Source organism: Corapipo altera, unplaced genomic scaffold, assembly GCF_003945725.1.
Source record: "Corapipo altera isolate COAL_440 unplaced genomic scaffold, ASM394572v1 61029, whole genome shotgun sequence".
Classification (NCBI taxonomy): Eukaryota; Metazoa; Chordata; class Aves; order Passeriformes; family Pipridae; genus Corapipo; species Corapipo altera.
The window spans coordinates 586,329-611,506 of NW_020885027.1; the positions used below are offsets into that span (position 1 = coordinate 586,329).

The following is a 25,178-nucleotide window of genomic DNA, read 5'->3' on the forward strand; positions in this document are numbered from 1 at the left end:
CCCCCAGAGCGGGGAATTCCATAAAAGGATGCTCAGTCCTTCCCTCAGAGTGGGGAATTCCATAAAAGGGCATGAGGACAGGAACATCCCCCCACCTCGAAGGCCTCTACTGACAACAGTTTCTGGGAAATGGCATGGAAGGCTATAGAATACACAGTTTTGGACTACATCCATCCAGTGATGAATCGGTCCCAGCTGTTCTAACTAGGACACTTGTCTATCTCATATTGGCCTTTTTAGCCACCAGCACACTTGTAACAAATGTGGGTAGAGCCCTTCCCAAATCTTCTTTCGCGAAGGCTAGCCTTGATGCAAAATGATGGTGGTAACTGCCCCAAATTACTTATCATAAGATCTACTGCAGAGGGCAATAAATAAGAAGCAGAAAAAAAAGGAATAGCTTTCTATGGGCTTTTTTAATTCTTGTACTGGTTTATTTGTTATGGACTCTGAAAGAAGGAAGTCTTTAAATATATGAAGACTAAGGTGGATTGTTGTATGGAACAGTCAGAAGTGACTGAAAAGCAGTAAAAAGCATTAAATCCAGAACGGAAATATAGGAAGTAGGAGTTTATGCAAGATAATGAAATTATTTATGAACATTTCTTGGAACAGAGAGAATATCTGTGTTTATTCTTTATAATTTATCTAAAAATGTAGAGTTTGTCTTCAAGATGAAAAACTAGAGATTGAAGAAGTGCTGCATGTTTAAATGCATGCATTAAACAGTTTTCATTGATCTTTTTTATAAGCTATTTCTTTAAATGCTCTGAAGGTATCTGCTTTAAATCTGATACTAGTATTAGACTAAAACTTTAAAAAATCATCCTTGGTAGTAGTGTTGTTTCTCTTGAATATTCTTCTCTTGAGACTTTAGTGATTGTAAGTAGGATTAAAAAAATGGATAAAACCAATCTGTTCTTTGCAGAGTACTGATTACAATTATAACCACATAAATTATAGAACAAAGTTTTCCATACAAAAGTAAGAACCTGAAGAATAGTTAGGAAACCAACTCAAAAGTTGACTATTGTTTTATTTCCCAGGTAATTTAAATATCCAGACGTGGGACTGGAAGGCCTGCAACAAATATAAGTAATGCTATGTCTCCGACTATTTTCCAAAAGCAAGCTACGACTCTTTTGGGTGATCATGGCAAAAAATTCCTGGGTACATCTTGGGAATCTAGTGTTCTGTGATGCATAGGAAGACTATTTTTCCACTAACCTTTTCCCTTTGCATGTTCACCCACTATTCTGCATATTAATTGCTCAAAACTTCTATTAATGAGTATAGCTAACAGACTGTATTTATACTCTCATATGGAGATTTGCTTTCATTATTTCTTATATCATCACTACAAAACAGACCATATGTATGTATTTTTTTAGTTGTCTATTTGAAGGTTCTAATATATAGGAAATGTTAAATACATATTGAGTGAATTATTTTGATTAGATGATGGAATAGTATTTTTCCATGGACTTCAGTAAAACATATAACTTTTGTGATCTTTATGTTTATTCCATGGATAAGATAGGTGACTACTGGGGTCCTCATCACTGATGAGGCCACACCTTGGATACTGTGTTCAGTTTTGGGCCCCTCAATACAAGAAAGACATTGAGGTGCTGGAACGTGTCCAAAAAAGGGCAACAAAGCTGGTGAAAGGTCTAGAGCACAAGTCTTATGAGGAGTGGCTGAGGGAATGGAAGTTGTTTAGCCTGGAGAAAAGGAGGCTTAGGGGAGACCTTATTGCTCTCTACAACTACCTGAAAGGAGGTTGTAGCCAGGTGGGGGTTGGCCTCTTCTCCCAGGGAACTAGTGACAATATGAGAGGAAAAGGCCTCAAGTTGCGCCAGGAAAGGTTTAGATTGGATATTAGGAAAAATTTCTTCACTGAAAGGGTCGTTAAATCATTGGGACAGGCTGCCCAGGGAAGTGGTGGTGTCACCATCCCTGTAGGTATTTAAAAGACATGTATCTGTCATATGAGCACAAGTGGAGAGAGATGAGACTGTTCAGCTTTGAGAAGAGAAGGTGGTGCGGGGGAATCTTATCGCTCTGTATAAATAGAAGGGAGCAAAGAAGAGAGAGAGAGAGAGAAACTCTTTATTAACTCTGGTTATGCTTTGTTTGACACACCCCAGGATGTGGTTTACCCTCTTGGCTTCCAGGGCACACTGTAGATTCCAATTGAGCCTGCTGTCAACCAGAACCCCTAGACCCTTTCTGCAGGGCTGCTCTCTAACCATGGTTTCAACTCTAGTTGATCTTTGACCTTCTATGTCTTCTCCCTTCATATGCAAACAAGGGCTCTGTAATCTTCCTGTGAAACCTGACCTTGATTCCAGAGATCATACACTTTCTTTTTCCTTTTGAGTTCCAAAGGGAGTTCCCTGTTCAGCCAAGCTGATCTTCTGCCACGCTTACTTGACTTGCAGCACAATGGGATTTCCCGCTCCTGTGCTTTTAAAAGGTGCTTCTTAAAAACTGACCAGCACTCATGGACCCCTAAGCCCTCAAAAGCAGATTCCCAGGGGACACTGCTGACTAGATCCCTGAATAGCTTAAAGTTTACTCTCTTGAAATCCAGGGTAGCAACTCTGCTGACAGTTTTTCTCATTACACTGCAAATTCTAAACTCTACCATTTCATGATCACTGTGGCCATGACAGCCACTGACCATCACATCTCCCATGAGTCCTTCTCTATTCACAAACAATAAGTCTAGGAGGGCATCTTTCCTAGTCAACTCACTGACAAGAACTTATCTTCCACAGACTTCAGGAATTTCCTAGAGTTAATTGTCACAACAATATGGTATTCCCAGTTGATGTTAGGGAAGTAGAAAACTCATAAGGACAAGGGCTACTGATCCAGAGATTTCTTCTAATTGCCTGTAGAGTAACTCATCAGTGCTATCATCTTGGCTGGGTGATTGGTAGTAGACACCTACTATGACAACTGCTTTGTTTTCCATCCCCCAAATCCTCACCCAGAGGCTCTTAACCACATCATCCCTAACTGTAAGGGCTGTACAGTCACATGTCTCCCTTACATACAGTGCAAATCCTCCACCTCGCCTGCCCTGCATATCCCTTCTGAACTGCCCTCCATCCCAGCATTCCAACTGTGGGACTTGTTCCCCCAAGTCTTGCCAATGGCATCATAGCACTGGGAACTGACCAACACTTCCAGTTCATCCTGTTTGTTTCTTGTACTGCATATGTACAAGCATTTCAGATGTGCTCCTAAGCCCTCGGTGGTCCCTGGAGCAGTATGTTTCCATTTAGCGTTGCCACCCTCAGGCAATGCCATGCCAACCCTTGGCTTACCTTCAGCTCTCCTGTTGGGATCCCCTTCCCACACTGATTCTAGTTTAAAGCCCTCTCAATCAGTCCTGCCAGTTTATAAGCAAGGAAGCATTTCCCCTGTCAGGACAGGTATATCCTGTCAGGCCCCAGCATACCTTGTGTCTCAAAGACCTTTCCATGGTTATAAAAAACATTTTGGTAGAGGCACCAGTCCTGGAGCCAGGTATTGATTTCTTGAGTTCATCTGTTTCTTCTAAAGCTTCTCCCCCTTACTGGGAGGGTTGAGGAAAATGCTACCTGTGCTTGCTTTTGGAATATAGGCAGAAATGTAGTATTACTTATACAGGTTATGGAACTTCCAGTCCCATGTCTGGATATGCAAACTACCTGGGATATAAAACAATATTTGAATGTAAGATATCACTTAATAATGTTTCATTTCTGATTTTAGGAAGTGGAGTAGGATAGGCATACCTATCCTACCACATATCTCATGCCACTTTGTCCTCTCTTTCTGTTTTCTTTCTGAAATCTAACCTTCCTAAGAGAGTTTTCAAAAAACCTTGAAAAATTTAGAAGGGGGGCAGCAGCACAGGGTGGTGTATCTGGTGATTCCATGTCAAAGTAGAACATAAGAAACATTGACCCAACAGTTATACATTGAACAAACTTTCAAATTATCTTTAATTTGAGAGATAATTTCAGACTAGATAATGACTGGAATTGTTGGAAACCTTTTTTATTTTAACTGATAGATTAATCCATGTTTTGATAGGCTGAACAATATGGGCTTAACATGTTAATTCTTTTTCTTTATAATTTAATGGCGTATAGGGTAGTGTTCTGTCTTCTGGATTCTTCACTATTTGAAATGTCAGCAGTTGGAATAACCATTAATTCACTCATTAAGTATTAAAAGACTGGTTCTACTCATTATGATGAGATATTTTTAAAATTATCCAGGTAGCTAGGATCTGGGCAACCTAATAAATCCTACGTTAAACATATTACAATTACTAAAGTAACTGCAGTATAGTGTTGAGACTCATATTTATTTCTTTATATCAAACCAAGTTTAACCATTTAAATTCATACTTATTTATACCTTCCTTGATATATTTTGTGTAAGTAGGATTTTGTTGCTGTCAGATGTTGAAAAGATTTATAAACCCTTTTTTCCTGTTGCTTAGATTCTTTTTGTGGTCTGTTTGATCTCATGTTTGCATTTTACATGTTAGATAACTTGGATCACTTGCAAATTCATTCTTAAGTGTATTTGATGATATGTAGTATCTTTGTGTTTGTAATGTTTGTTCAGTCATTTGGACTGCTTTAGTGGTAAGACAATAGACAATGACCATCTGAATTGAGTTCGTGTGGGGGAGAAGAGGGTTAAAGTGAAAAAAAGAAAGCCTTGATTGCTCCATCCAGGTATAAAGTCCTAGTGTATATGTTACTCTAACTCCAAAATGAGTTTTCAAGCACAACTTAGTTTGTTCTTCAACTCATTTTACAACTTCTTATGTTGAGGGATGACTCCTATTTTTTTAACCAAGGAAGGAGAGGAGATGCTGACAGTCAAGGTATTCTTGATTTGATGAAGGAGGAAAAAACTTGTATAAAGTTGCTTTATTACTGATTGCCGTCATAAAAAGATGGTGGCAATAGCTGTTCAACATGCAAAATACAATTCTTTTATGCAGTGTAGTAAAGCTTAAATTTTTATGGAGAAAATGGCATATGCATGTTGCATATCAATAAAAATTTAAATTTATTTGGTTTTTAGCAATACTGAGAAACTCAAGTCACATTACAAACTTGAAAAAATAAAAATGTTTACAGGAAGATTAATGAGTATGCACTAGTTCATAGCTTTAGAAGAATGAAATAGAGAATAAGCAAACTGATGTCTTTATTGTTTTAGTTACATGTATTTTATGATTGTTTTTATGATAATTTTTATAGTATCCTATATTTTTCCTTTGGACAAAATTTTATCCAAGTGTAATACGCCAAAGATCTATCACATGTGCCTTATTGATTACATTTGCACACACACAGCTAACAGTCTATATGAAGTGAGAAAACACATAATGTATGTTTTTGTTCTCTACTGAATTACTTAGTTCTTTATCTTCAGGTTGATATTTCATATATGAATGTTTCATCTGTGTTGATGTTAACTTCTCTTTATTACAATGTAACTCTCAATAACTGCAAAAATAAGAGCAATTCAAAGATATGTTGAATTTTAGATTGTGTTTGTCACTACTTCTCTCCTGATCCTTCAAAATAGAATTTAAACCTGACTCTGGTAATTAGAATGTAATCACCCATAGATGAATGTTACTGACTGGGTGTTTAATTTAACATGATAGCTCAGTATTTTGAAGTATAATCTGCATAATCCATGTTACAAAACTTTTTTTACTTCCCATTCTTGCCTTCCTAGAAAGAAATTGCTTTGCACAGTTTGAAGTATCTTCCATTCCCCTTCCCTAGTTACTCTAGGACTTTGAAAATTATTACCAATAAAATAGCAATTTTCAACCTGGTTGGAGAACTGGGAAATGCATGTGTTACTTGAATGTGGAAAAGGTAGCATACTCATTTGGCATTGTGATGGGTTGACCTTGGCTGGCTGCCAGGTGCCCACCAAGACACCCTCCAATCCCCCCCTCCCCTCAGTGGGACAGAGAGAAAAATAACATGAAAAACTCATGGGTCAAGATAAAAGTAGTTTAACAAAACAAAGCAAAGGCTGCACACAGAAGCAAAGGAAAATAAGATTTTTTTTCTCTTCTTCCCATCAGCAAGTGATGTCCATCCACTTGCTGGGAAGTAGGGCTTCAGTATGTATAGTAGTTGCTTTGTAAGACAAACGCCTCAATAATGAATGCCCCCCCCTTCCTTTCTCTTAGCCTTTATTGCAGAGCACAACACCATATGTTATGGGATATCCCTTTGGTCAGTTTGTGTCAGCTGTTCTGGCTATGTCCCCTCCCAACCTTTTGCCCACCCTCAGCCTACTGGCCTTTGAGGAGTGAGGTTGGAGAGACAGCCTTGATGCTATGTAAGCACTGCTCAGCAGTAGCCAAAATTGGTTGTTTATCAACAAGTTTCTAGCTGTGAGGGTTGCTGTGGGGAAAATTAACTCCATCCCAGACAGACTCAATACGTGCATTTTCATCAACTGATTGAAAATGTTTGTTGAAGTTTAGAATAAATACATTATATGAACAGTTCTGTGAATTTTCTTGACTTCAATGTATTAGTAGATTTTCATTGCTGCAAATGAGATTATGATGTTTAACACTTGATTTTTATTATAAATTTGTGAGGAAATGTAGTGTCATTGCATGTCTCATACAGAGGAAAATCTGATTTAACATTTTAAATCTTATTTTTCTTATTTAAACAGTATTGCTGAGATCATTGAACATTATAGAAAAGAACAGATTGTTGAAGGATATTACCTTAAAGATCCTGTTCCAATGCAGGTAAAACTTCATCTCTGAGCACTTGTTATTGAAGATATTGACTTAATCCTCAAATATTTATAATATAGGAACTGAATTACAGCAGAGGTATCCATGGTAGTTAAACAGCATCATCCCCTCCTGAATTTTTTTTTGAGTTTGTCTGTTAATTTCATTTCATCCTCATATGCATTTGTTTATTTAAGGTTGTCTTGTAGTAAACAGAAGTTATGATAAGCTTTGTCTGTGCTCTGGGGTGTAAATGCTTCATCTTGTGCCCCTAACTCTGGTCCCTGAACTAGGCTGCTCTCCATTCTTCTGTGTCTGGTGTCTTTCTTTCCCCAGAGAAAATCCATATACACAGAAAAGCTTCAGAGATGATCAAGGGACTGGGATTTATAGGATGTGTTCAGGAACATTGCCACCCTGTAGCATAAATTCATCCTAAGAGACCACTGATAATAAACAAACCATATTGTCTAATTTTTCAAAAAGTTTAACTAGTTCAAAAGTATATTTTTATACTTTGTCCTTATCAAATCTCCTCCTTTCCTGTTTTGATGCTTAGAAATTTGGTTTCAATTTCTAACCTAAATAGTTACCCCTTTGTTAGATCTATTATATTAATTCAATATGTATTCTTATTTACTCAGCTCACTAAGCTGAGCAAACCAAATCTGGGTTTTGTCTTTTCATAATGTTTTTGTAGTTACCCTACTACCACCGATTCCAGTGTTTGTGTCTCTTGAATGTAATGGACCAGAACAGCACAGCATACCATGTCATTAATTTCTTTTTTCTGTGAGAGTGTTTACCAGATTGCAGAATGTTATGTGTCATATCCTAGAATATTATATGTGTCATTACCATAACCACATTGTATTATATTGTTTTCGATTGGTAAGTATCAACAAGTGCAAATTTTATCTTGTATTATTAGACTTATGCCTTATTGCTGATTGGCTTGTCATCAATGCTTCCCAGTTGTCTTCTACTATTAATTCATGCTCTTTAATGTGGTTGAGACAAATATGAGGAAATTGAATTCAGAGACTGATCCTTGAAAAGCTTCACCTAATAACTTTCCTTGTTCTCTATCATTCTTTTTGGATTATGGCGATCATCTTTCTTTTGGCACTTTGTATATCCACTTATGGTTCCTGTATCAATAACTCTCTGTGTTGATTAATTTTCCATGTGAGACTGCATCAAACTATTTTAAGTTATTCAGATATATTTGTGACTTTCCTTTGTTTAAAAAAAAAAAGGTATTGGTGGTGTAATTACCGCATACTGTCATACTCTGTTTTTGAAGAAAAAAAATAATTCAGAAGTCTTGCATACTGTTTGGTTCAATCTAATAGATTTCCTGTTTCTAATTTTGAAATTTACTTTAAAACATTTTTCACTAAATCTGTTGTTTTGTATGTTGTTTCTTTCATAGCTATGTTATGGAGATTATATTGAGTTAGTAAAAACTTGGGTATTGCTTCTGTTGTCAGTCCTGTAATTCCGTTTACTGAAATGTTTTTCATCTTGCCTTTGTCATGTTCAAAACCATGATTCTTATGGATATGTGGGAGGGAAGAGAAGAGAGAAAAGCAAAGTATTTAGTATGGAGCTAGTGCATATATCACTTCAACTTGATACTGTTCTCACTGCTTGATAGTCTTGCTTTTCATGTTTTCTTATCGCTAAAGAAATTTTGCTGATCAGCTGACTCGGTAAGGTCAAACTTGGCTTGGCTTTTGGCCATTATAACTGGGTATTTATATTTCCAGATCTTAGTTTTCTATGTGAATTTATCCTTTTTCTATGTCCTGTTTCTATTTTCTCCTATTGCTTTTTGTTAGAATGACACTCATTTAGGACATGAGTGCTAATAAGATTAGTGAGGAACTGCGCAATATTGTGTGCTAATAATTCAGTTTTTATTGTGATCTATACCATTCTTGTTGATTCAGAGTTTATCGTTTATTGCTCAGTCGCAAAATCCTTGGTAGAAGACAGAAGCTAAATAACCTTTGAAGATTTGTGTAAATTTTTCATAAATCGCTGAAAGATACTGCTTTCTATTTAGTATTTAAAAAATAAATACAGATGTTACTCTTTGAAAGTTGGTCTGTATTTAAACCTTATTTTTATTCTCATATTATAATTGTGGCCTAATAATTCCACAAGAAATAGTTATATTACATTTCTGGCAAAGGTATTGCATTAAATTATATTGGTTTAAGACACATGAGAGAATAAAGAATTGGTAGCATTCGATAAAATTTCGGTTGCAGCTTCATAGTATGCAATTGTTTCACAGTGATTTCTGAGATTAAAAAAAAATGTTGATTTCTTCCTTGTTGACCAGCATCAAGAAGAAGTGCTTAATGATACAGTGGATGGAAAAGAAATCTACAATACAATTCGTCACAAAACAAAAGATGCTTTTTATAAAAATATTGTCAAAAAAGGATATCTTCTGAAAAAAAGTGAGTTCTGTTTGATTTTATGAAATGTTTTTTTCTAAAGAATGCAGATATGGATGCATATTTTGTGTAGTAGTGGTAATAGTGGAGGCAAAATTGAAGCGAGCAAAAGGTGGTAGAAAGCCTGTAAAGGGTATGAAAGGTTCTTTTTCCTTAAGAAGTTCATAAATAGAAAGATATAATACATAAAATGACATGCAATATAAAGATGTTGATTGGTGATTCTTGCCAGAAAAATAAAAAAACAGCACAAAAACTAAGTGCTTTTTATCAAAGGTTGCATTCAGACTCATTAAATGAAGTACATGTTCATAAAATGTATTCATATTTAATACACAACTTGTTTAAATTTAGGCTGATCACATGGGTTAAAGAGAACTAGATTAATGTAAATCAGTACATTCATTGGAGACCAGAGCTGGTTTAATTTTGTTATTTCAAGTCATGTAATAAGTTTAATTTAAAATGTGTATTCTGGTGTACAAGGTATATTGAGACTTTTTTAAGGCTCTAACACTGGCACAGTCAACATAGCATAGAATTATTTGATTAAAAACTGCCTAACTCATCTCAGTATATCTCTGAGGAATTATCATTGAGCAAGATTTTGAAGTTCTGAGGAAGTTAATTCCTTTCCAAGTGTCATGATTTTAGTTTTTCCTGTTTCCACTAAAGTCAATTTAAAAAAAATAATAAAAACCCCCATCAATAATGTTTCTGCATATGACAAAGACAGTAGCTAAACCAATAAGTACCAGATAGCGATCTGGATAGTAAACAAAAGTGAGAAAATGGTAAGCATTTAAATATAGCCAAATTTAAAGATGCATTGAAAGGAAATAAAAACTAGATCCTCAAAATAAAGTAAGAAAAGCATCTCTTGAGAGTGCTAATTCTGAGAGAAGTTGTGGTAGGGTGAGGAGTCAGCTGAGAATGAACTTGAAGTGAAAATCTTTACCTAAAAAGGATAATGAGATAGTTTAAATGTGCAAGCAAGAGTACTGAGTAGATGTGGAGAGATGCACATACCTGCATACAGAACACAAATTTAATAAAATCACTCTTCCATCTAGTTGAGTATAATAAATGGATTTTAAAGTTACTTTTCCAAAACAGTGAGTACTAGTGCTTGTTTATGAAGGGCTGTGGTGGATCTATGATGATCAAGTTGAAAATTAAGGCTGAGTGTTTTTCCAAAATGTACTGTGGTTTATATATTAATTAGTTGTAGAAAGTTCCTTATCAGTTGTATTCAGTGGACATTAAACAGCAAGTGATGTATTTTTGGTTTAGTCAGTGGCTAAATCCACATTTTACTGGTACATCTAATGTGTCTTCCAACAAACTTTGTCATATAAATCTCTAGTTATTAACATTTTTTTAAAGTTTTTTTCTTTTTTTTTTTTCTAAAACGTGAAACTGGTCAAATGTTTTGATATATGTGTGGTTCTGATCCAACTTTGCATATATTATATTCCCATTTCTGGTTTTTAGTCATTTTGATTTAAGATATTGAGATGCAATTTGTTATACTGATAAGTTGGTAAGAGTTTAGGAATAATTTTCTCATGTCAAGAGAAATCTGTTTCTTAATTAAAATAACCATAATAAATTGGATCACTTACAGCATTGCACATTATTTGCAAACTGTATAGATGTAGTCTTCTCACTGATATGGACGGAGCTCATATGCACTTGTTTAATCCTGTTGAGATTAATGAAAATGTTTAGTGAACCATCTAAAATTGTACTTGAATCTGTGAAGAGGGTCTAGTTTTAGCTACATGCTGAAAAGAAATTTAGTATGTATGCTGATATTGCTTAAACATGATTAACTGTGCATTGTTCTTCTGTTTGAATTTTGACAAACACCTTACTGCCCTCTTTTTTCTTCATTTACAAAATATGCATTTTCTTTAAAACAATATTGTAACTTCTTACTTGCTTTCCTTACAGGTAAAGGAAAGAGATGGAAAAACTTGTACTTTATATTGGAGGGAAATGATGCCCAGCTTATTTATTTTGAAAGTGAAAAACGAGCCACAAAACCTAAAGGATTAATAGACCTTAGTGTGTGTTCGGTCTACGGAGTACATGACAGTTTATTTGGCAGGTAGGGCACTGGCTTTTTAATTCTTGTACATGCAGCAGGACAGTAACTACTAGTTTGAGGCATATACAAGATACAAACAATATGTCACTAATGAGCAAGTTGACCTGGCACAATAAACTTACTTTTTGACACCTGAGCCCTGGTAACTGTCCATGTGTGGGGTTTTTTAGGTTGTTTTGGGTTTTTTTTAGATCTTGCTGATTGTGAAATGCAAGTATTGTGACTCTTGTTTCATATTGCATTTTATTCCATAGTTGGTGTAGATTGCAAGAGCATATGTAGACAAATTTAACTGATTAATGGTAATTTAAACCATGGTAACTTGATTGCTAGTAGCTGTTCATAAACAGCTTCTAGTAAGAAATTTTAGAACTTAGTCTGAAGGTTTTCTCATGTAATATGATGTGATAATAATTTGGTATTTTGCACTGTCATTTTTCAATATTGTGTATTAATTGTTCCACATGTATTATAGACATTAAAAAGATTGCAAAGCAACCGTATCGAGTGTTTTAATCCTATTGAACCAAGAATTGATAAGATCAAGAATTTTGTCAATTCCAAAAGATCTGCATTCTTTTGTTGATAGGTATTAGAAAACTAAATTAGTTAGATAACATATCAGTGCTTTTCTGTTTCGGAATCAATAACAATCAGATTAGACCAACGTTAGAGCAGAAAGTTAGTCATATAAGCAAACATTTTAAAAATTATTTTTGCAAGAGAACATTTTCTCAATTTCACTTACTGTACTAAATATGTCAACTGCAAGTGATGGGATTATTGGCAAAGACATTGAGAATCAAACCACTTCCTGATATCATTGGTAACTAAGATGAGATCACACTTTTTTTTCATTGTTAATTGCAAAAAAATGTACAGTCCTGTGGGATATAAAAGAAAAAGATGCATTTACTCCTGCAAATGTTATTTTTCCCTAACAGATAGAAAAACCACATTAAACAGAAGCTCTGGTTATTCCATGCATCTTAATATTTATTAAAAGTATTTAATCAACTTTAAGTCTTTTCACAGAGATAATACAAAGATAGATGTTTAAAATTAGTGGCATTTCTTAAGCTGCAAAGATGTGGTCTTCTTGTACCATCTGATTTTTATACATTTCTCAATCGTTTTGAAAAATCTGCACAACTATTGCAATGAGGAGCCATAGATATGAGAGTACCATTTAAAAAAAATACGGAAATGTTCCTCATGAAAGTTTGCAATTATGCATGAAGCTTTGGTGGAGACTGTAAACAAGGAATGTTTTGGTTAATGGTGACTGTTGAGCAGCTTCTAAGAAACACTTTACCATGGGTTAAAATGTATTCAGATAATAAGTAACACTGAAAGTGTGGGTAGAAGGAGATGCATGATTGCACCTGCTTGGGAAAGCTGTTGATGAAGAACTGTAGTTGAGACAAAATTCCTCTTGTAGTTTTTACCACCTACTTAAAATATTTTTCCCCTTTTCTCAGAAGTACAGTGAGGGCTGTAGCTTTGCATGTCTTTGAAAACAATTTGAGTAGCCCCTGACCCAGCTACTTCTTGATCCCCTCCTCAATCCTCCTGTGGACATGGCCACAAAATGCCATGCCAGTAATTACTTAATCAATGGATGGGGGGAAGACCGAAATATCATTTGCAAGTGAAGCAAGATCCTTCATGTAACTCTGTGTTTGGGAAAGCCAAATTCCCTTGAAGGTAATGTGTGGAAGACTGTGAATCAAGTGTGCACTTGTAGTGTGCAGCTTGTTATGTAACAGTACGAAATATTTTTGATGTTTCTTTACAAATGAGTGTAGATACATAAAATGGCAAAGATGTTACAATCACATTTAAAGCTTTAAAAGATTATATGATGTTTATTCGATCATGATCCGCTATATGTTTTATTGGTCGTGAGAGCTGTGGAATACATTCAGATAAAGAATTCCTTATGTTAATATAGTTTCCTGAACTCCTAAAACAGTAAATACATTATGCATGATTAAGTGGTTTGGATCTAATGCTGAACCTGTGCATCATTCAAAATGTTTGTGGTGAATAGTCCTCATAAAAGACTTGTTAATGTTATCAGGTGCATTTTGCCTCAACTGTAAGTCAGGGTACATGCATATTCAATACAAACTGTTCCAAGTTTCTTAAATATTCTGAAGCAAGCTAGGTGAACCACAGTGCAGTTTTCTTGAAATTATATAATTCATTCCAACCAAAATGCACTTTTGAAGCACGTAGAGACTATTCTTGTTGTTTTTTTTCCCAACATTTTTGTTTTGTTTGTTTTTAAGGCCAAACTGTTTTCAGATAGTAGTTCAGCACTTCAGTGAAGAGCATTACATCTTTTACTTTGCAGGAGAAACTCCAGAACAAATACAGGTGAGAGCTTTTGTTGGTAAATATAATTTTAAAAGCAATTTTTTGTTTTGTAGTGTTTAATGATACTATACTTCTCTAATAGAAAGCAAATGTACAACAGATGGTGGCTATGTCTACATTAGCATGTATTACCACGCAAAAGTAGCAGATCTGTAAGGGATATAGTTAGTGCTGATAATCCAGCACCTACATTACCTATGCATTAGTGATTCTACTTTGGAGAAGTTCTAGTCTGGTCCTATGGACTGGACTTCCATTGGTTTCCATTAGATATTTCTGGAGAATATATTTTGGAGTAGTTCAATGCAAAAAAAAATTGTTTGCTCTCCAGTACTCTTCCAAGTAATGAACCAGAGCATGGTAAGTGGGAGTTTTGCTTCAAGAGCACATTCCTGATAAGAACAAAAGTGCTAATGCAGGTATGTCCACCAATCAAAATCTGTCGAGCCATTTTCCTGTCCATAACTCAGTCATTCTTTAGGGTCTTAGGCTCTGATCTTGCACAAAAAATAAGGGGGGTTTGTGTTTTACATTGGTATCAGTTATTAGCTCTCTAGCAGTTAATGTTTACTGATTAAGAAATGTAGGAATGGAGTTTAATTCTCTACAAATCACTCACCAATAGGAGAGCATATGGAAGATGTGACTATGTTCTTATTCATGAAGTTGTTTTGGTATTCCAGAGCTCTGAAATAGACATTTTGTGTCAAAAGTTAAACTATGCATTTGATTTTATTTAAGAATGCATTTGATTCTATTTAAGAATGTGAAGTAGGCAGAATATCCTGTCAGGACAGGCAGAATATCCTGTCCTGTTTTCTGAACATTTGGTTTAATCTGCTTTTGATTAAGATTTGCTAAACACTTAAGATGTTCACTGCATTTATACAGAATACTGAGATTTCTTTTATAAAATTATTCTGGTTCAGTAAGTCAGATGTTTTACTGATGCTTCTGTTCTCAGAAGTTACAGCTGTCTGTACTTTGTAACATTTCACAGAAGAATAGTTTTTTTGGCATACTAAGGAAAATTTGATGGTTTTCATATAATGTGGTAAATATCAAAGCAGCTCTCCAATGGATTGCACGTTGTCTGAGGTTTGTACAAACCATTAAGTGAATGTAATATAGAGTGTTAGCCTCATATGCTAGTGTCATTGTGTGTACTATGGTGCATTGTTCATACTTGCTGCTGTAAACTTTGAGGTTTAAGGGGATGGGTTTTCCTGTTAGGAGGGGGAATAAAGACGACTGTATCTAGGAAATATTTAGATTAATTTAGAGTGTTTAGTATGTTCTATGGTTCTTTATTTGCTTTTTCTTATTTGAATAAGAAAGCAAACTAATAAAAATTTGATGCATAGTTGACAGTTCCTCCTTTTGTGGAAGGTATTGAAAGCTTAAACTTTACTCCCAAAGTAGTTTACCTGAGAATAGCTGCAATATAGAATGTACCTGTATTTTAAAAATTAAATTGTACTTTGACAGTAGGTAGCAGATCTTTGAGCTACATCTTTATGAATTAGTCAAAGCCTAAATTTTGTGCTTCATGAGAACTTACAAAATTTGACGGGGTGGAATGTGAAAACATGAGAAACGTGGCTATAACATATTTTCCACCTTCCTAAGTATCTACTCTGCTTTATGTATTTGTGAGGAGTGATAATGGGGGTGAAGGTTATACTTTTCAGTGTTTTTCTATTAATGCTGTTTTGTTTTTTGTTTGAAGCATATGGAGTAAATACAACTGCATATTAAAATAGAGGAGAGAATGATCAAAGTTTGACTTGTCTATTTTCTCAGAAGCATCCAAGTCTTGCTTCATTTTATATACTGTTTTTTATTTAAGTATGACTAATCTGGAAAATTGATAAAGGTCACACTGTATATCCATTAGTAATGCTTGATATTTCTAGAAGAGAAACTTTCAGATTTGCAAATGTCTATTTAGCTTTGCTGAGAATTATATGAATTTTACTTTACTACTCAAATTTTCATACTTTGAGTTTCATATAAGTTGGTTCTTTTTAAGCTTAAGAAACAACTTCAGATACTTTTTGATATGTCAGTTCTACTGCTACTGCTACTAAGCTGAATCTGACTTTTTGTTACACTATTTTGTGCCTTTATCTCTTAGGACTGGATGAAGGCTCTGCAGATGTTTTGCAGTTTAAGAAAAAACAGTCCAGGGATGTCAAATAAACGCCTACGTCAGGTGAAGCTATATAGATACGGAGGGGGGTGGGGGGAAGAGGGGGAGAGGTTGCCTCCTTTTTGCAAAATGATGATGATATATCTCAGAACTTTCCATTCAACAATAGTAAGTCCTGCATGTACTTTCTTTTTCTTGGAGTTATGCAGTACCTTTGTTAAAGTAACTGCAATGACTTCCACTCTATTATAATATCTATATACACAAAAAACAAAATGGTTTTTAGGCAATTGGCAGATGGTTTGCTGGGTATTAATTTCTGATCACATTTGAGTAAAAGTGTCAACAATTCAGCATATGTATTGTCTTAATTCTTACAATTCAGCAGATTTGACAGACTTACATTACATGTAACCAAAATAATATAACTAATATTATTCATTTTTCAGTGACAAATACATGCTGAACTGTGATTATGGCGTAATTTCTTTTGGTTTCTTGAGAGTACTGTTGTGGCCAGAATTTCTTTCAGAGGTAAAGGACAGATACTCATAAATGACTATGTAAGTGATGATTGAAGAAAAACAGGAATCAAGAATCCCTGGTATCTTTGAATGCTATAAATGTCGGAAGTAGCTGTTTTACCAGTCTATAGGAAAAGGAATACATTTTATTATTTTTTTTTTAGGAAATGCAGAATTATTCTGTGGTCAACATTAAAGGTGATTGAATACTTCTGAAGAACTAAACTAAATTAGGTCAATTGATATATGAACTGGCAGAAGAAATTGGGAGCCAAAAAAGCGAAGCACCTACAGAGTGATCAGAATGTTCACTTCTCAGTTTTTGGAAATTTAGTTTCCAAGTGCTCTTATTTTGAGAATCTATGGTACAGACTAATATCTTCCTTATAACAGGGAGAAAACAGTCTAGTGTGTTAAACAAGGGAGGTTTATGCAATCTAGTGTTGTTTAGAATAGAATAGAATATTTTAGTTGAAAGCGACCTAAAATGGTCACCTAGTCCAACACCCTGATCAATTCAGGGCTGACCAAAAGTTAAAGCATAGTATTAAGGGCGTCATCCAAATACCTCTTGAACACTGACAGGCTTGAGACATTGACCACCTCTCTAGGAAAAACCTGTTCCCAGTGTTGGACCACCCTCTCAGTAAAGAAATGTTTCCTAATGTCAAGTCTGAACCTGCCCTGGCACAACTTTGAACCATTCCCACGTCCTGTCACTGGATACCTGGGGGAAGAGATCAGCATCTCCTTTTCCACTTTCCCTCCTCTGGAAGCTGTAGAGAGCAATGAGGTTGCTCCTCAGCCTCCTTCCTTCCAAACTAGACAAATCGAGTCCTCACCCACTCCTCACAGGACATTCATTCCAGCCCTTTCACCAGCTTTGTTGCCCTCATCTGGGCACATTCAAGGACCTTTACATCCTTCTTAAATTGTGGGGCCCAGAACTGCACACAATACTCAAGGTGAGGCCACCCCAATGCTAAATACAGAGTGATAATTGTCTCTTTTAACCAGTTGGTTATGCTTTGTTTGACACACCCCAGGATGTGGTTTGCCCTCTTGGCTTCCAGGGCACACCGCTGATTCCAATTGAGCCTAATCTGTTAGGAAAGCACAAAATACAGCATTGTGTTTGGATTTGTCCATGGTTCTTACATAAGATACAAGTCTTTGGCTTCAGTAGAATTTTCTATGCATAGAAAAGTTAGTACTTGCAAATCTTAAAGTGATGGTTTTGAAAGTAAAAAAATAAGTTAAAACTATGATGCTGGAGGTTTATTTTCAAGTTGTTGCTCTTAATTTGTCCCTAGTGCCTCTTAAAATCTTGTTTCATTATTCCTGTTCCCTGCTTTTTCTATTAGGAAATTATATTTTGTATTTAATATTTATACCTTAACATTAAACCTTCACAGGGGGAGAATTTCATTCTTTCTTAAATAAATAAATAAATTTTGTGTATTTTCTTTAGGTCAACAGTCTTATTTTGCATGTAGAAGAAGCTCATACGCTCCCAGTAAAACATTTTACTAATCCGTATTGTAACATCTACCTGAACAGTGTCCAGGTAGCAAAAACACATATCAGGGAAGGACAGAACCCTGTATGGTCAGAAGAATTTGTCTTTGAGTAAGTCTTACTCTTATTGAATTAGTGAATTTCACTTGAAAGTTGCATTGCATTTAAGATTCTTTGCACTGTACTGCTTTGTATATGCTTTTTAAAAATACTGTATGCATGGTTATATAGGAGCCACAAATGCATGGATAGAATTTTATGTATGCATCTAAGTATCTTTGTTAATATGATTGTCTTTGGCTGGTCATGAGAACTCAGGATTGAAATAACTTTAGAATAAATTTAAGTATTGGTCAAGTATAGTATTAACTGAGGCTTTTTGTCTTTTCCCCCAGTGATCTTTCATCTGATATTAATAGATTTGAGATAAGTCTTAGTAACAAAACAAAGAAAAGTAAAGATCCAGATATATGTAAGTATTTTTATGTGAAAGATGCATATATATTGCAACAATGGATACAGTTTTCATTGCTCTTGTCAAACATTGTCACAAGAAAATTAAGTATATTCTGTGACTGTCACACAGCTGTATTGGTATGTTTTAGATGTCTATTACTGACTCTACATTAATGTTTTTACAATAAGAACCTGCATGTCTTTTAGTAGTAAAATGCACAGTAATCCAATCCTACGTATCCGATGGCTTTTCTAGCTGTATTCCAGTATACCTATTGTGTTATAGTGACCATGTTTACAAAAAAAAAATAAAGAACAGCTGTCAGAATTAATCTCCTTCATAAAATGTTATATTTCATTAAGTTAATTTCTTTATTTTGCTTTAAGCCCAACTGTGTGGAATTACTTTTGTCCTTTTTGTTGCTTCCAGTGAGAAAGAGGGAAGAACAGTAGTACTTTCCTCACTTGAAAATAAATAAAAAAATTCCAACTTGACAGTCTGTAGAACAAAATTTGCCTCAGTCCTTGTAGCATCCTGTTCTTCCCCTTATTCTATCTTATCTCTGTTCCCAGGAATTTACTTTCCTCCTGTTATGTACACAGCTTCTTCATCTGTTTTGTTTCTATTTTTCTATTCCAGAAAACTGCTAGTAAGATGGTAAGACTTATCAGCTTTCAAAAAAGAACAACCCCCTTCCAAAAAAAAAACCCAGCGCACCAAAACAAACCCTCCCCCAAAAACCCACACTTGAATTCTGAGCCACACAATGTGGTTTTTTGGCTTTCAAGATATTTTCTTTCCCACCACAACTGTCTTGTAACTTCATCCCTTTGCCTCCTCTATTGCCTGCAGAGCAGACACCCTCTCACCCAAGAGTTGTTCCAAGTACTTTTGTGTTCAGACCTGTCCCAAAGCCTAGCACAGTATTTATAATCTGTTGCTGTTGGTTTTGGTTTGCATGTATTTTGTTACTGGTCTGTTTTTTGTCTCTGTCAATTTCTTTCTCTTTTTTTTTCCTCTCAGAGAAGAGATTTGTAAGGAAATTTTGACCAAAGTAGAATTACTTCGAAGACTGAATGCTATTGCCAGACCTAATTCAATTTCAAAACTGTTGCCCTTTCCTCTAGCTAGAAAATTTTCTGCATAGCAGAAGGAAAAAAAGATGTGTTTCATTTGACAGACAGAAGGACTTTCTAATTGCAGTGTTATTGCATGGTTCTATGCATTTGAGCTAGAAAATTCTTTATTTGGGCCAAAACTTTGGTTAGTACAAGACCCTTTCAAAGGATAATTCATGAATGGAATACTTCGGTAACTTCTTTTAAAATGTTTTTGTAGTTTCCTTCTCTCTGTGCAGATTAAGAAGACTGCGCTACTTGTAGATGTATCCAACTGGTGGAAGGCTGTAGATCCCTTTCTTATCTAGGTCAAGAGGATTGGCAATGTTTCTTGATCATGGTTAGATAGACTCTTAGAACATAACCTAAAAGTCCTTTCATTTTGGGATAAGGAATAGACCATATCAACTTGAATTAACAAACATCTCTGCCTACATCCCCATCCCTATTAAATATTTGAAGTATATGAGGAGAAAAACTGAGCTAAAGGAGACCTTATCCAACTTACCTGTGTACTATGTTGCCTAAACCTCCAAAAGCGAGAAAACAGGTTGGTTAGCTCTGAACATTTCTCCTTTTTAGCCACAGTTATTAAATGTGGATTTCTCTGAAGTAGGAGTAATGTGAGGGCTATATTTTTTCAGTATTTGTGGTGAGTTGACCTTGACTGGCTGCCAGCAAAGGAAAAGAAGATTTATTCTCTACTTCCCATCAGCAAGCAATGTCCAGCCACTTCCTGGGAAGTAGGGCTTCGGTATGCATAGTGCTTGCTTTGGAAGACAAATGCCTTAATAATGAATGCCCCCTTCCTCCTTTTTCTTAACTTAGTATTCTTAGTATTGATGAGCACAACACCATGTGTTATGGGATATCCCTTTGGTCAGTTTGTGTCAGCTGTCCTGGTTATGTCATAGAATTGTAGAATGGCTTGGGTTGGAAGGGACCTTAAAGGTCATCTAGTTCCAACCCCCCTGCCATAGGCAGGGACAGTGTCACGGTTTGAGACCTCCAAAAATCCAATTTCCAATTTCCAAGCCCCCCTCCCACAATTTGTTTCAGTGTGAGAGGGTTTTCAGACATAACTCAGTATGGGGAAAGGGAATTACATTACAATTTATTACTACACAATAAATACTATAATACATTATATACAACAATTCTAACTATCTCTCCTATGGTAAAACAATATATATATATATACAGATCAAATCCCTCCTTTCCCTCCAAATAAAAGTTCAGAAAGAAAAGAAGACAATCACTTTCAGGGCAGCACAATCTTTTCCAAGCAGCAGGTTCACTCCGTTGTAGCTGGAAAATCTCTCTCTCTCTTCATTACAATGCAGGAGTTTCCTCTCACCCCTCGGCCCTTCGGCTCCAGCCAAAGGTCTCTCTCCCGTGGGCTGCAAAAACAGGGACAAGCTTGCTTCACCACGGTCATACCGCGAAGTGCAAGGCATTTTGTGAAAATCCCTTCCTCAGGGGATTAAAGTTCCTCCTGAGTCAGAACGTTTAGGGCTTTCAGTTCAGTTTTTGCCCTAAGCGTCCTACCAGAACTCCTTGGCTCCGTCTCAAACTGCCAGCATGGCGAAGAGGGGGAAAGGGAGGCCACTTTCCCCTGCATTCCTTCTGGACGTCCTGGTCCAGCTCCAGGACCTCTCTGCATTTCAGGACTCCCTCCAAGTGGAAGTCCACCCCCTCCTTCCAAAAGGGGTCTCAAAGGGTTTGGGGAAGTAAAGCCAAGTCTCACCCCAAACAGTCTTTTGATTTTTTGGAGGGGTGGGGGTTTTTTGGTTTTGGGAGTTGTCTTGCTTAAATGTGAGGGACTTGATTAAAAGTAGATTTCATCAAGAGTTGCAGAAAAAGAGGAAGCTTGGAAGTTCCAGACAGTCATTTCAGGAGGGCACGTGCTAATTTTGAAATGGTCACTGGTCTGACTGCTGCAGCTTACTGGTCAACTGTCAGACCAGACTTTCAGTTATGGTTGAATAGGCTAGTGCAGATCATTGCTTAGTAATTTTAAGATACCGACACCACCAAAAAAAGTGAATTAATGATTCTGTCGTATGTGGTTGACTTGTTATTATTTGAGCAGTAAGCTGTCTGGGAAGGCATTTTTATATGTTTTGCATAAAATGTTACATCCTTAAACTTGGGAGTTTCAAAGTGTTAAAAAAATCTGACAACATTTGGGAAAGATGTAGTAAAATTAAGAATAAATACTAAAAATAGTAACAAAGTGGTTCAAGAGCAGACCTGATAGAGGTATGAGCCCAAGGCTTCAAAAGATTGTTGCCTAGGTGTGCTAGGTAGCTGGGGGAGCAGAGGGGCTTTTCCCCTATTTAGGTGTTAAAAAGAAAACTGGGTATACATTATTTATATCATGCTTTATATGTCAGCTTCAGTTTTCAGGAGTCTGTTAAACCATCTAAGAGATAATCTGTCCATATATTTGATGGCACAAATTTTGATAATTTTTATTAATATTCTTTTGCTGAAGCAAGGTGACGTACTGAAAATAACCTTTTTTTATTCAATACGAGCACTGTTTTTCTGGAGATAACCTACTTAACGTTTTTTTCCTAAAGTGTTTATGCGTTGCCAATTAAGCCGATTACAGAAAGGACACGCAACGGATGAGTGGTTTCAACTCAGTTCCCATATACCATTGAAGGGTATTGAGCCAGGATCTTTGCGTGTTCGAGCACGATATTCTATGGAGAAGATCATGCCGGAAGAAGAGTACAGTGAGTTTAAAGAGGTATTAAATTCGTTTCCTCAGTTTTTCTGTCAAAATTCACTTCCTCTGTTGTTTGAGAGATTTCAATAATGCTAACAGACATTGCTAAGTAGTATTTGTAGTGACTGTTATGTTAGCACAAGTTTCTGAACATTGTTCTGGTTTTCTTTCAGCTCATTCTCCAGAAAGAGATGCATGTAGTCTATGCCTTATCACATGTTTGTGGACAGGATAGAACACTGTTGGCTGGCATTTTATTGAAAATTTTTCTTCATGAAAAGCTTGAGTCACTACTGTTACGAACACTAAATGACAGGGAAATAAGCATGGAAGGTACTGTACTAATTACACTAACATTAACTGAAACTCTGGGGAAGAAGGGCTCCCATGTCTTCATTTCCGTCTCCGCCCTTAATTACATCATATTTCAAACTGTGAACACAGCTTATTTTTTCCTCTGCTTTTTGTTGTCTCATTTTTCAAACTTTACACTTTATTTTTTTCAGATGAAGCTACTACTTTGTTTCGTGCCACCACTTTAGCAAGTACACTTATGGAGCAATATATGAAAGCCACAGCAACACGTTTTGTTCACCATGCACTAAAAGACAGTATATTAAAGATAATGGAGAGCAAGCAGTCCTGTGAGGTGATAACTTGAACTATGTTTTTTTTAAATTTTGATTTGTTGAAATTATGATCTACTGGTTGTTTGCTTTAGAATCATTTATTAATCCTTCAGAAATAATTTCAATACCGGAACTAAACTGACTATGAGGTTTTTTTAAATGTTAGCTTAAACAATGTTCATAGCATCACTTTGAGTTTTTAAACTCAAATCTCTTTAAATTATGTATTTATTCTTTAGCAGTTGTAGGTTCTGTTGTAGCAGTTACTGAATAACTTTTTTTGAGCTCCAGATATACTAGAAGTCAATGTCTGAACTTAGTTTCATTTTAAAACTCCCTTACATTAACTGCTTGTGTTAGATCCTATCTTTATTTCTAAAACAACCCTCCTAACTTCCATTTCACTTGAACTTAAATATGGAAAGGAGAGGGCTGTGTCCTCAGAATACTGGTTTAAAAGATGAAAATATACATAGTTAGAACAAGATGGGTACTTATGGATAGTGTTAAATGTCTGTGCTGTTAAAAGCACAGTGCACTAGAACTTAAAAATATTGCTTTTTCACATTAGTTTCCTGGCTAGCCCTTGAAACAGATTTGTAAGTTCCTGCAAGTCTGAGATTTGTACAGGAGTAGAATATTTATTTTTAAATAGTATCCTGTGTGTAATATTATCAAATTATATATGTAGTTCTATTCAAGAGACAAAACTCAGTCGTTTTCCCTTTTGGTTTTAGTTAAATCCTTCAAAGTTAGAAAAAAACGAAGATGTAAACACTAATTTGGCACATCTACTCAGTATACTTTCAGAATTGGTGGAGAAAATATTCATGGCTGCAGAGATACTGCCTCCGTAAGTTTGCACTCTTCTGTTCAAATTTGTACTTGAAAATTCCTGTTTGTGGTTTACATGGTATTCTTACTGGTTTATCTTATACTAATCAGTATTAAGACTAAATTCTTTAGGGCTGTTATATGTACAGAGAAAAAACCCAAAACATTTGAATGAATTGTGCTTTTTGCAAATGTGGTGGGTTGACCTTGGTTGGATGTCAGGTGCCCACCAAGCCACTCTATCATTCCCCTTCCTTAGTTGCACAGGGGAGAGAAAACATAATGAAAGGCTCATGGGTTGAGATAAGGACAGGGAGAGATCTTTCACCGATTACTGTCATGGGCAAAACAGACTCCAAGGGGTCAGGGAAAGAAGGAAAAAAATAAAATATCAATATATTGTCTCAACAAAGAGGTAGAGGACAGTACTAGTTAGCAGACAATTGTATATATTTAAGTTAGTTACCAATTCTTTCCAGTCATCCTACTCTGAAAAAGAGATGGAATTATTAACAGCATTAAAAATACAAATGGGTGGCAGTAGAATGACACCCTGCCTTGATTACTTCTATCTATTGATGCACAGGTTATTCTTTTCCTTTTTTAAAAAAAGTTAACTTGTTTAGACTGAAACCAATGAATAAAAAGTGTGTAGTGCTAACAGTTTTCTTTCACTTTTTTATCATTAGCTTTTAATGTAAACAATTCTGAATTTTGCATTATGTACTGGTTTTGTCTGGGATGTAGTTAATTTTCTTCATAGTAGCTGGAATGGTGCTGTGTTTTGGATTGTGACTAAAACAGCACTGTCAACATGCTGGTATTTTGGCTACTGTTGAACAGTATTTGCACAGTGTAGAGGTTTCCTTTTTTTTGTCCTCCTTTTTGTCACTCAGCTGCTGCCTGCTGTTCCTTCCCCCTCTGAAAAAAAGGTGAGTAGGGAGGGCATGCAAGCAGGACAGCTGAACACCAACTCACCAAAGGGATATTTCCCAAGTAACTTTTATGCATGATGAGACCCTGCTTTCCTGGAAGTGTGTGGACATCTGCCTGCTGATGGGAAGTCATGAATGCATTCCTTATTTTGTTTTGCTTGTGTGCACAGCTTCACCTATTCAACTGTCTTTATGATGGCCTATGAGTTTTTCTTGCTTTTGCCCTTCTGATTCTTTCCCCTGTCCTGCTGAAGAGGAGTGAACAAGCAATTTGAGGGAGGGAGGGGGCTTAGTTGCTGCCTGGGGTCAACCCATGGCAATCCTTTCTGGAGCCTGATAGGCTTGAGAGGTTCTAGATAAAAATAGATTTGATCTGAGTGTGCTAGACTACATTTATAGTTGTTATAACTGTTTAGTTATTGCTTGGCAATTTGTTACTTGCTCTTGCTGGTCACAATGTTGACTTGTTTTTCTTGATACTGGTTTATTTGTTACATTGTCTG

The 25,178-nt window shown here is 35.8% G+C and overlaps 1 protein-coding gene across 1 annotated transcript in view; it reads left to right on the plus strand.

The window, feature by feature from the left end:
• LOC113959220 (ras GTPase-activating protein 1-like) overlaps positions 1-25,178 on the plus strand; it is a 99,029-nt gene that overhangs the window by 44,546 nt on the left and 29,305 nt on the right. The window contains exons 9-19 of the mRNA XM_027668092.1: positions 6,739-6,817; positions 9,159-9,279; positions 11,233-11,389; positions 13,684-13,771; positions 15,909-15,986; positions 17,919-18,076; positions 18,361-18,437; positions 22,126-22,298; positions 22,451-22,610; positions 22,784-22,926; positions 23,644-23,759. Coding sequence (XP_027523893.1) covers positions 6,739-6,817; positions 9,159-9,279; positions 11,233-11,389; positions 13,684-13,771; positions 15,909-15,986; positions 17,919-18,076; positions 18,361-18,437; positions 22,126-22,298; positions 22,451-22,610; positions 22,784-22,926; positions 23,644-23,759 — 1,350 coding nt within the window. The remainder of the gene's footprint in view (positions 1-6,738; positions 6,818-9,158; positions 9,280-11,232; positions 11,390-13,683; positions 13,772-15,908; positions 15,987-17,918; positions 18,077-18,360; positions 18,438-22,125; positions 22,299-22,450; positions 22,611-22,783; positions 22,927-23,643; positions 23,760-25,178) is intronic.